Below are 13,327 nucleotides of genomic sequence, written 5' to 3'. Positions count from 1 at the left end.
GTTTATCCAAACTTCCTAAAACTGTTTTTAATTCAAGACCAAATAATAGATAAATAAATTGTCTTCTTATTTTGAACATCAAGAAAACAAGATCTCTGTTTGATAGATTGTTAGTGAATATATATGTCCAATTTTTATCGATAAGACTTCATGAAAAGTTGCCAAAAAGCTTTATTTCGATTAAAATGAAAACTGAAACCAGGCAAATTTGAATTGTCACAAATAAGCGTAATAAATATGTATTTTGATGGACAGTCGTTATCATTGAAGATTCCATATTAATGTTTTTAAATGTCTGAGTTGCCAAATTGTTGTAAGACACACTAACAAAGTTAGTCGGAAAGGTGAAAGACTTAATATTAGTAAAAGGACAGCTGCCTAGTGTAAATGTTTGAGTTTTATCTGCAAATTAATATCATAAAGATGTTGATATTAATTAGTAATAAGGTTTTATCACATGACGAATAAGCTTAGGTAAGGCAAAAGTGAACAGGTATCTTTATTTTTTATTATTAAATTATACATAAGAGGAAACATTGCCATCAAGCAGGAGTAGGAATTATTTTAGATTTTATTTACACAGCTGATAGTAATTGGTTTTTACACCAGGAATTTCAAAACATTTACAAGCGCTTTATGAACACTGAATTCAATTCCACATATTGTGTGTAAGGTTGATAAATCAGGATAAATACGTCAAATCAAATCAACTGAAAAAAGCTCAAAGGATACTTGTTTACCTAAATATACATAGCTACTTAGCGATCATAAACAATAAAACATAGATAGCGGGAATCTTTCAAACCTATCACATTGTCTTGATTCAGTCAACTAGGAACTAAACTTACAACTTAATCACAAATTAATAATACGACTAATGATATATTTGTGATATTTTAATGAGTAGAAGAATTAGATTTTCTGACGTTTTGTGACTCATGGTAAGCCACTTCTTCAGGAAATAAATAGATAAACAAATTTGATTAATCCGAGTTTAAATAGGACAAGAACAAAGCAAAAATGTTTAGTACACTCAAATTTACAAGCTTAACTCCCTACATTTATGGAACAGGATATAAATGTTATGAATAACAACATCAACTATCAGTTTAGTGGTATTTAATAAAGACAATAATCAGATTATCATATAACAGATTTCATAATACATGCATACTAAAATTAGATTTCTGACAGATCTGCTAGTCACGAGTGATTTACTTGAGATGGTGAAATAGTTTATTTAAATAATAAAGAAAATACTAATTACATCTTCGATTTGACATATCCATTCTTTTTCTTCAAATTGAATTGCTTTTTCATTTCGATATAAAGTAGTGACGAATTCTATATTCTCCGGCATAGACCAAACATATTTAAATGAATTTGAATTGCCGGAACTTTTAACAGGTTCAAATGACTGGGAAAGAAATAAATATAAATATCTTAAAAAGTAGTAATAACGATTATTTTCTAACAGTATATTGTTTTTTATGATGAATGGATGGCAGTTATTGGATTGATAAACAACATACCAGTACTAATTGGTTGCTTAGATTATAGTACGGACTTGTGTAGTAGTGGAGTTTTGATCTGTTCAATCTCTAAACACAACACACATAACTTGTTGGCCACCGATTTCTATTCACCCTAGATTTATTAGACATTTTAAGGCAGAAATTAACAAATCTATCGTATTTTGGCAAGTTATTGTTTTTTTGAAAAAACTGATTAAATTAGAAATAAGCATTTTAAGCTGTTGATCGATGAAGTAGAAAATTCTCAAATTTGTATTTTAACTAACATTGCTACGTGGTTTGAATAACCTTACTGAATAATCTATTACCTTTGGAATAATCATCAAATGTCACTTAACTGCTTTCTCGCTATACTTCTAAATTGGATAAAGAGTTGTGTTTTTTAAGTATTAATATTCCCACAGTTCAGTGATACATAAGGTACAAGGGGAGCGCTCAAGTTTGTTATTGGTACAATCCACTAGAGCCTACCTACTCGGTGTTATGTTTGTGTTATTGATGCATTTAAAAGTTGGGGTCTTCTGATGATTGTAAAATATATACACATCGGTAAGGTTCATAGAGAAAGTGGAAGATTTAAAGCCAATAGAAAACGTCTAATCAATTTAAATGACGGAATTTGTCTTGTGAATATACCGATGCACAGTTCCATAATTTGTCGGACAAGATCTTAAAATGACAAAACAGATAGCAACAACAGGACTTCAACGTCTCATCAACCTCAAACATGACACTATATGGGAGCAAGTAGATGTGGTCCATACGGTTAATTTCTCCAAGTTTTGTTTAATTTCGGTTATTTATTTACTCTGAAGAAGTGGCGTATATTAAGTCACAAAACGTGAGAAATACAATTTTTCTACTCATTGAGATATAACGAAATACATATTTACTATTAACTCTCTACCCAATCCTCAACTATCAAGTCCAATCTTGGCATTGCTACCTATAATATCATTGACTCTAACAGTCGAGAGCGTAAAGGAAATGTTCCATTAATTGCAGTTTAAGCCATGCTTTTCCTGATCCATCTTTGAACGCGTGGAAATTCGATCGAATTGCATGAAAAGAAATAAGTGAAATCCCAGGTAATATTTGTTATTCTACTGAAAAATTTCAAATCTATGAGCGTCAAATTTACTTTCTCTAACAGAAATAATATATGGTTGGAAAATTAAAACTGTTCTTGACGCAATCAAACTAAATACATCTAAAAAGTAAGAAGTGAAAACAATGGAAAATCAGTGAAGTCGTTATAGCAAAGCGAGACGAGGAGGTTCATATGTTCGTGATTCTCGTTATTCGCCCCCGATGTTGACAGTTTTCCATGTATGTTATTTTGAAAAATCATCTTCACTTCTCCTCAAATTTGTTGTGAGCCATCTCCAAACATTTTTAGTGGTAAGAACTTATGAAAATATTTAAAGATGGCTCGCTACAAACTTTAAAAAAAAGTAGGACAGTAGGCAACTAAAAATATCACTATTGGAATACTGGAAAAATTTGAATTTACAGGTTTTTCAATTTTGGATACGTACAGCTTTCGAATAGCCCTTTTAGATTTCAGTCTAACATATAATAAAAAAGATATCGGTACGTAATACAACTTCAATAACAAGTGAATTCAGCATCTCGAAAAATCTCTTATCTGGTAAACTTCACTTCATCCATCTGCAAGCTAAAAGTATGGTACTAATGTCCTTTTATAGAAACCGGTGGTGAAATACTAGTGATCACATTACAAAGAACTACAAAAATTACCTTCAGCTCAACTTCGAGGAAAGTGACATTTTCAGAAATTTATTGTTCATTACCAGAGCCTCAAATCAATGAAACAAGACGATGGCTACGCTATTCGATATCATCAACTGCTAAAATAAACACATTTGACTAGACCACCCAAAACCTATCCAGTGGTATTTCAAAACTCATTCACGAATTAGGACGTGAATTCTCATTAAACAGAATTTAGTACAATAGATCGTGTTTTGAGTGATCTAAGCCTCTATCTTCTTAGTTTGAATTTATTTGAAAAATCTGAATTAATAGATAAAACATCTAATAACAGATAACTAACATTGAAGGCAGTTTTTACTTCCGTGTAATTGTCCTGCTTATTGTGTTGGAACACATAGTGCGTACAGATTATCACTCGTTTAAATCCCGGAGTTGAAGCTTACTAGACAAATAATATATTTATCAGTATAGAGGTTGCGCAGATTATTAAGTTTTTCATTGAGATCACGGACCGATTTATGTTAGACCACCGTTGGAAACCTGGAAGCACTGGACGGCCGTCTCGTTCTAGTATATATATAAATCGTCCGCTTATTCTCAGTAAAAGCCGTGACCTTTCGAGCTAACTCGTGTCGGGTAGAGACAGGCATCTACCTCAGTACAACGGGAGATGGTCGGGCAACACTAACACTATTGGATGCCGACTCAGTGGTCCAGTAGATTGAGAGTTCGCGCGCGAGACTGAAGACCCTGGGTTCGAATCCCGCGAGCGGGAGTGTGGACGCGCACTGCTGAGGAGCCCCACAATGAGACGAAACGGCCGTCCAGTGCTTCCAGATTTCCAACGGTGGTCTAACATCAATCGGTTCAAGATCTCAATCAAAATAATATATTTGTTACATAGCAAACCGACCATTAACAAATGAACTAATTTAAAAATAAAGTACAAAAGCTAAAACTAGTTAATGATGAACATATGATTTACTTTCGAAGAATATCGCCGACTGCGACGAGACCAAACAACTATTAAGTTTCCGGGGCTGTATTGACGCGAGCATTCAATATTCAGCTCATGCAAAGAAGCCGTGATCTGAAATTTAGCTGCTTTTTTTCCAACCCTTTGAAGTCTGCGCCAGACACTCATTTATTGTTGTGTATTATTTATTACCTGGAATCATATGAAGAATATATTTAGTTTCATAGGAAAATATGACAATTCAACTTATTAAGTACAGTCTGTCGTACCCGGTTAACTAAACCAAATTAGGAGAGAAAGGGTTTGAAATTCCAGTCAAATAATTTAAGAATAAAAACGTGACATAAATATATGTATGAAAAATTATGTACTTCCTTATCAAATGCTTTAGGTAACTGTTTGTGAACTACCGCGTTTAAACTCAAAGTAGTAACTTCAATTTACGAAGTCGAGTAATGTCGTCCCAGAGAATTCCACGTCGTGCATTGTTTGCCGACTCTGGGACTGGTTGGAAGAAGCGGAGAGGTGGTCAGTGCATGATATGGTGTCGTGGTATGAAAGAAAGCTGCAAAGGACTGGCTTCTGTTGGTCCTTCACGACTCCCTGGTTGGGGTCTGAGAGATGGTGCTACACAGTGGCTAGAGACGTTATCAGATATGGCTCAGAATAGAAGCCAGTGGCGATCCTGCTGTGACCTTCTTTTACTTTCTTCATAAAAAGTGGTTGTGTCTCCTTTACCTGAAAGATTTCTTTTGATTGTACCTTTTCGTTCCCTCGTTACTACTACACTACCTTACTCCAATCTCTTCGTCATTGTTCTCTTTTTCTTTTGCGCTCCTTAATTTTTTTTTCTACTTCTCTTCGAATTCTCATTGTTTTGTGTGGCGCATATATATTGGCGCTCTCTTGTACCAATATTCATGTGTTCAAATAAAAATATAAAAATAATATCACGACTATACACAATTGATCCGTTTAACAGTGAAAGTTTTTGCTTGTGCTACAGTTGGCGTAAAGTGGCAAAAGCTGAGTAAGCTTTTAGAATGTGTCGAAATTTTTATAGTCTATAACCCTTTAAATTTAAGACTTCTAAAATAAATGAGGTGACTGACGCGCTCAAGTACTTAATTATACAGTCAGATAGAATTAAAAAACAAAATTATTATATGCGTGCTTCGGGTTGATAAGTCCCTTTAAGAGAGTATGGATGATGAAATTAATTAAAAGTAGTAGTAGTAGTTAGTGACTTCGATGACTGATACCACATTTTGGTTTGGCCGCCCCTAATTCTCTTCCAACCATCTCCAACACCGGTTAACATTGCACGTCGTGGTAATCAGTGTTCAGGCATACATAACACGTGACCCAACCATCTCAGTCGATAAAGATTCACAACCTTATCAACTGATTTACCATCATTCTCTAATACCCTGGCGTCTAACCTCACTATTACTTACCAGGCGATCCCAGAAACGTGAGCAATATTTCTAAGACATATGTGATCAAATACTAGTAGCTTACGAGTATTTTCTACTCTTAATGACCATGTTTCGCAGCCGTAAAGTAGAACAGAATGAACTGCCGTGCAGTATACTCGTCCAAACAAGCTTTCTGAATCCGTGCAGATTTCACCAGACATCAACCCATTAAGGTTGATCAGACTTCCAAGTGAAGTTGTCAACGAGTTCGACTACTTCACTCCCTATTCTTAGTTCGGGTGTTGACGCAGACCAGTCCTGAAGCAACAACTTGCATTTAGAGGGGGACAAGCGCATCCCAAACATCCTGGCATTGTCGTTCAGTGCTACCAAAAGACTGTATTTTATCAGAGTCTTCAACAAACAGGACTATGTCATCTGCGTATTCTAAGTCGATAAGTAGACCTCCTGAAGGGAGATCAATACCCGAGAATTCAGTCGACGAGAACGTTATTTCCATCAGTCGGTCTATGATGAAGTTGGAAAAAATTGAGATAAAAAACAGTCTTGACGGACATCATTTGAGGTTGCAAAATCAGATGGCAGCCCTTGGATGATGTCTGAAATATTGATCTCTATAATTATTCGATGCCCCAATAAGGCGCAAGAACAGCAAACTCGAAAACACTACCAGCTTTAAGCCCAGAAGTCTATGCCAACCTGGCTCATCTACGATGCTGCCGTAACTTTTGCCAGTTTTCAAAGGATCGAGTACACGGTTTATGAGTGAGAGCAGATTCCTATTACTTGCGAAGCCCAAAGTCTCCTGGTTGAGGATAATCAGCAACTGCGTTTGACCAACACTGTGTAAGAAAGATTGCTTAGACTCAGTGACAACACGGTAAATGTAATACAAAGGCTGTCAATTTGTGTTTGGTAATTGATGATAATTCAATAATAGTTATCGACTACATTAAAAAACGACAGCGTTTTGATAAGAAATAACATGTTTTACAAGGAGATAAATAACAGACAGATGCTCGAGCAATGATTGTTACGTATTTTCATGTAAGTGCAAAGTCCCAATGTCATTTCCGAAGTTACATTGCGATCTGATGACAGTTTTCGTCAGCAGAGCCGGTCAATTCACCAGTAACGCCGTTCCAATCTCGAGACACTTGCCAATAATATGATTGTAACATTTCCTATGAATCCTATGCACATGGCATACTTAAGTGTGATGAAGAAACTAATCAATCTATGGATAGATTTCCAGCACAAAAGACTTAGAAATATCAACCAACCTTTATTTATAGATATAAATAATAGGAACAATAACGGGGCGGATTTGCATGCATATAACATACAATTCTCTTTGAACCTAGAACACAACAATAGCATCATGCACTGTCTCATCGCCCTAGGTAGATCAGGCAACCCGAGAGTTACGAGAACACCATCACGGCATGCGACAGGCTAGGTACCCCCAAATGCCCTGGTACGGCCGAGTGGGGAGAGTCCGCTCTCCCTCTAGAAATGCTTTCACATGGCCACGCGTATATAGCCTCTACCAGGTAAGTCCTACTCACTGCCTTCTCGCACCACGGGTGTTGTTTACGAAATTGAGAGGACGAAAAGCGAACGTCCGGCGCTTTAACCGGATTCCAAAACAATGATGCACATGGGCTCCAGGATCCTCAGGGAACAAATGGCGTATGAACCAATCGTTGGTCACCGGTTACCATGGGATTGCATCTCCTCACGATGCTCCACTGCCTTGTGGATCAGACCTTTAGGTCAAAGGCTCGAGGTGTGGCCCCTTAAGAAAACCACCTGCTTCGGTCTGGGCACCCGGGCAGTATCCCACCCTTCACACAAATCGAATGATTTATGTGGCGTATATCTATTTGGTGCCTTTTTGTACCAATGATTGTGTTTAAATAAATAAATAAATAAATATAGATATAAGTAAATTAATCTCAAGTCGTGTCGAAAATACTCCTTCAGCTACCATTTCGGTCACTACTATATAAACATCCGTCAAGTTTGACTCCGAAAAAAAAAAACAAATAATGCTGAATAGCACTAGAATTACTAGATTTGCGCCTGATAACGTAATAACAGTACACAGTAAACCTGGTTTAGTCAATGATATAGAGGAAAAAGTAATAATTAAACTTAGACCATTCATGGACCCACGTGATTATTTCGCGGAACCATTCCCTTCTAGTGACATAGCTATATTTATGTGCTTGATAGTTAGTCATGAGCACATATGAGTTTCCATTACCGATGTTGACTGTAAATATATTTCCGTTAACTGTGTTAATAATGGAATAACCGGTCCATTGCTACATACGTTCATGTGAATATATGATTTTTTGATTCTTGCTGATGGTATTAGTCAAAACCAATTCTCGGCCTTTTATATACTGTTTAGCCTATTAATATCAATTCGTTTTATCAACGCACCAAACAGGAGGGAGGTCCTAATTGCAGCTAAAAAGTGGACAGTAGGCAAAGAACTTTGTCTGTATCCCACTGACATTGTTAATATGCACCAGCAGAGCAGTCCCCAAGAAAATGATAACTAGTCAATTCTAAAGTGCAAGGTCATCCACTACTGTGGTGAGTTACCAATATAGAGAAGTTCATTTCCTGTAGATAATTTACGGACTGCAAAGGATTTGTTAGTTTCGTTCAACAATTTAGCTGATTACCGTGTCAGAAGTTTAACGGATGAAAACACCTTATACTAGACGCAGAGAAGCCGAAGAGGCCAGTATAGTGATCTTATTAATGTTTTGTAGAAGTGAACTGAGACGGAAAGAATGGTTTCTGGATAATTTCGTCAACATGGATGTTGTCAAGATGTAGGCTGGAGAGTCCCTTTCAATATCCTAAATCCCGGTTACTGGACATTATTATCTCATCAATAGCGAAGTAGGCATATTTTATTTTAAAGTGTTATTAAATTAGTTCGATACAGTTGAATGTGTCACCCCCAACGTCCGAATCGAAACGTGTGGGCAGTGCGTTGGTGGCAGAGTATGTCATATTTCCGATAGAAGCTAATGCTTAGGATTCGACAAACTGCATGCTGTATAGCAGGAAATACCATTAGACTTGAGTGCAGACAACATGCAGCTAATTTCTAAGTCTAATGAGCGTGAACGTTCACGCAAATTTGATATTGCACTATCGAAATTGCAGTTCCCTTTGTCGTCTGAAAAGGAATTGCGAACGTTGGATGCATGCCTTCGGCAAGAAGACATGAGGGACAAATTTGTAAGTCTACTAAATTCACTGGATTAATAATTCAAATCCTATGTTGACGCGGCTAGTGGCTAATAATCTCAAAAAGTCCATACGCTATATTTTGTTATATGTCATAAAACCTGAAGTTACCCGCTATTTCACACTACTTGGGACTTAATCAAAAAGAGCACTTCAGAAGTGCAGGATTTACGGCAGTATATGAGGTAAAGTGTTTTTTGGTAACTAGGCGAACTAACATCACGGTACTTATCGTCATCCGTTAACGAAAAGGAACTTGGTAAACTCTATGACATCACGACGCGGGAATATTTCCATGACATGAGAGACAAAATACAAAAGCATCATAGAAGAAAACCGGAACATATATGTATAAATTTAAACTTATAACTTTTTATTGTCGTTCTATAAGTACAGTGTTCAATATTAACGGACATAACCGTAAGTCATACTGCAGGTCGACAGTTGTTTAATAAATTATGGCAGTTAGACATTGCAAATTTTAGTGTTTATTTAATTTCAAAATTCACAGGAAGATTGTTTTAGTTCGGAATACAAACATTCCACTTTAAGAAAGGTGTTGTTATTGAAATGCTTTTATAGTTAACTTGATTTTTAATACAACTTTTTCCTTCTATCTACTAAATTTCTGATTGTGTTTGAGACTCGTAGATTAATAAAGTGTGTAGTGGAAGCCAGTTTCATTTCATATGCACATACAAATTAGGCCACATCACATCTGTTATTTCTTTCTAGATTTTCGTAAAAGATATTGGTACTTTGCACTTACATTAAAATACGTAGCAATCGTTGCTCAAGCATCTGTTATTTATCTCCTTGTAAAACATGTTATTTTTTGTCAATAAATGTCTTGAACGCTTTGCCATTTTTCAATGTAGTTGATTGCAGTCGTCGTGTGGTTTGTTATAGAGGTGAAGACGAGACATTTGGGGCCAGGCAAAGGTGGACAACAAATTGTAATCAAGCGAAATATGGATAATATGACATCTCAAATATGGAGACAAAAAGCATTATTTTGACATGACGAGCATGAAAGGAGACTTCGTAATGTTCCTCCACTATAAACCATTAATTTTGAAATAGATGTTTTCTTTATTTCCCCTTTTTCGACTTTATTTCCCCATTATTAATTAATTATGGAATAGCATTCAAAGGACGGCAAAGTGAGGTGAAATCAACATATAAAACTATACACAATCGAACTCTTTCGTCGACATAGACGAAATTTATGTGATGATGCTTCTACATGACATAATAGCGAATAACTTAAAATCACAATTAGTTTGTGTTTGCTGAATTAACGGCATTGTGACAATGAACAAAAGAACCGAAAAAACGAGAAGCGTAAAAAAATTTTCAGATAACAGATCTCAATCCGACTTACAATGAGCAATAGCTCAGGATGAACAACCTAGGACAAGCTCTGTAACAAACAACGAAAACCACCGCTGCATTTCAATGTCGCGCAATCCAATAATCAATAACATTGTCTCGAGCTTATGAAAATCAATCTATTTTTTGCCCTCGTTTCATGTATTTTTGGTACACTTACACGTGTTTGAGAATGTTCTATGTACAGTTGTCCAGCCACACGGCTGCACTAACCGTAAACACATTGATAATTATTTTCAGATTGATATGTCTTGTAGTTTAAGTGCATATGTCTCAGGACGTTGTGGATCATCAGTAGCAGCAGTAATCTTGTCATCAGACAAGAGCTTGGTTGATTTCAATGTGCAAATATCAAGGTGAAAATTTGGGTGCCAAGAGAATACGAATGTTCCAAGTATAACCAATAAGTTCAGTGATTTATCATGTAGGGCTTTTGTCACTTCGACTGTGAGAGCAACTACTAAGAAAAAAACGTGGGACCGTAAATGTGCTCCCGCCGACTAAAGCGCTGTTTTACGGGTGTCACCTTTATGAGAGTTTTTGTGACGTGGTTGCGTCTAGGAGTACTTTTTATGCTACACGCTAATATCAAACTTCTTATTCACTCAAGACTCAGAAGGAATAATCACCGGTTTAACGAAAGGAAAACGGTTAAAATCCCCCCACAGCATTTCCATGGACAGTACTATCATTTATTTGTTTCTTCTCCCGGTCGTGTATTTTAACCTATATTCGCATCACTTTTAACCACATTTTAAGTAATTCAATCTTCCTTATCTGAGGTTTTTTATGTGAATTTGTATAAAGAACAAGCTTTTTTGCGAATATTTTCACATGTTGCCGGACTATTGACAATAAAGTCACGTTTGACTAAGCTTAATATCACGTTGTGGTTCAGTGTGTGACTGTTAACGTTTGACTGTGTTCTTAGAAAGATTGACGGAATCCCTGCAGATAGATATCTGGTCTCATATCTTTGGGAATATTTATATCAATCCGTTTTGTATTATTTATTCCTTCTGTTATTTAGCACGCTAATTTGTGATGGAGAAACGCTTGACTGTATAGCACAGGGATTACCGTTTGAGCCATTTTTAAATTAAGCACAGAGTGTGTGTCCGCTTATAATACAATAGGAATAACTCAAAAACGCTTTGCATGCTATATGGAAGAACGTAACCTGATGTAATAAATAAATGTTGGTTCCTTAGTTCTGCGTTCAAACTGAAAATTAGCAATCCCGTCGTTCCACATATGTTGTAATCTTTCTTCTTAGCAAGCATTCTTTCGCTGGTAACCCACTTAGTTGCACATCTCTGTACTCTGTAAGAGATTTATTTCTGTTTTGAAGAGGATGGGAGCGGGAACATGATGAACATCAGATCGAAGTCGTGCGTGTGTTTTAGAAAATTTATTAGAAAATCCAGGATGATTATTCCATAGATTAAAGGTGCTGAGATAATTTTATATGAACGTTCGGTACTGAAATAAGATGAACGAATGGACATTAAGTGGTTCTCTAGGTGTATTGGTTGACAACTACACGGTCACTGATAACGCATATACGATAATTGAGTCACTTTACGTTCAGTATCCAGCAATTGAGAATCATAAATGATGAGCGGGAACACATGATCTGTATTGCATAGGTCCGCCGTGCGGAGCTGTTCATTCTATGTTACCGTTTTTATTCGTATCAATATATTATTCTGTCTTGAGTCAACATTTGTTCTGGTGAGGTCATAAACGGCAAACTGCTGATAGACAGAGTCAGTATAGACACTGGCATGACCTTTAGATAAGATCTCGTAGCTTAGGCAGTTATATCATTAAATCTACAATTCCGGGATTAAATCTATTATTCTGTTGGTAAATGCACATAGTACGCACCAAGATTTTAATCATCCAGCCTTCTGTAAAACTCCTGATACTGCGACACTATCTCGCACTCACCTTATTTACCGTAATAAGGAACATACTGTACTCGAAATTACTTCCTAATCAATATAGAAGTGGGTCAATGGAACCCATACCACAACGTTCGACATGAGGGCAAAGGTTGATGCTGTGTCGACAGCTATACAAAAGTCATGAGATATCGAATAAAACACCTATTCTAAATTAAGAGTGATAGATCAACTAAGAGTTTTTTTCATTTGGAATATAAATGACATATGTAATTCTTAGAGATGCTAGATTCCCAGAAATCATTTGGAAAGATTCTGATTTTTGTATTTTCACTTTGGAAATTTGAGTTTCGTCTAATGAAATCGCAAGTGGATAACAACGTTCAAAAGTCCTCAATGCGACACTAAAAAGGTTCGGTATAAGAGGGTTCTGATCTATCAGAAGTTCATGTACACCAGCAACTACCTAACACGGCCAAATCCGCGCCCGCTATTCCTAGTCCATCTCACCGGAACTCACTCCAACGGACAAAAACTAGTCCTCTGGCTCCATACTGGCACTGTGATGCATGGCATTTCGAACAAATTTGTACTTTAAGACAGTGTCGTTAAAAGGAATCAGAATCCACTAATAACAGCAGTGGAAGCATTAATTTTCGCTTAGCTCTCGACAAAGGAACATGCAAACTATTACCTGACAACTTCTATACGCGCTTTACCAGTGTCAGCATCAGATATAGAATCTGGTTCCGAGAATGACCCTATCATTAAGGAGACGATTCACATCAGCATCGGTTCGCCGTCTACTAGTTTCGATAGTGATGTGAAGCAACTTTACCATCGGGATTAATTATGTATCATGAGCTAATGCTCGATGTTTGGAAAGAGGGTGTTAGTGTCAAAATCTCTACGACCAAAGATGCCGAAGCAGTTTCAAATTGATCATCCTTGTGTAAAACGAATGAAACCCATAGCTCGAAGTTATGTATATTGGCCTCTTGTGGACAAGCACATATTAGATTTGGTGAGCAAATACACAGTGTCGACAAGCGGCGAGGTTTGACT

At 36.6% G+C, this 13,327-nt stretch overlaps 1 protein-coding gene across 1 annotated transcript in view; it reads right to left on the bottom strand.

Moving 5' to 3' along the window:
• Positions 1–10,438, bottom strand: part of EHBP1_1 (EH domain binding protein) — a 40,475-nt gene extending 30,037 nt beyond the window's left edge. The window contains exons 1-3 of the mRNA XM_051210970.1: positions 10,348–10,438; positions 4,258–4,440; positions 1,268–1,417 (exon numbers count right to left, since the gene is read on the bottom strand). Of these exons, the coding sequence (XP_051073222.1) occupies positions 1,268–1,417; positions 4,258–4,416 (309 nt within the window). The 5' untranslated portion in view covers positions 4,417–4,440; positions 10,348–10,438. The remainder of the gene's footprint in view (positions 1–1,267; positions 1,418–4,257; positions 4,441–10,347) is intronic.
• Between the last annotated feature and the right edge of the window lie 2,889 nt (positions 10,439–13,327).

Source organism: Schistosoma haematobium, chromosome 1 (assembly GCF_000699445.3).
Source record: "Schistosoma haematobium chromosome 1, whole genome shotgun sequence".
NCBI classification, from domain to species: domain Eukaryota; kingdom Metazoa; phylum Platyhelminthes; class Trematoda; order Strigeidida; family Schistosomatidae; genus Schistosoma; species Schistosoma haematobium.
This window is presented reverse-complemented; position numbering and strand designations above follow the sequence as displayed.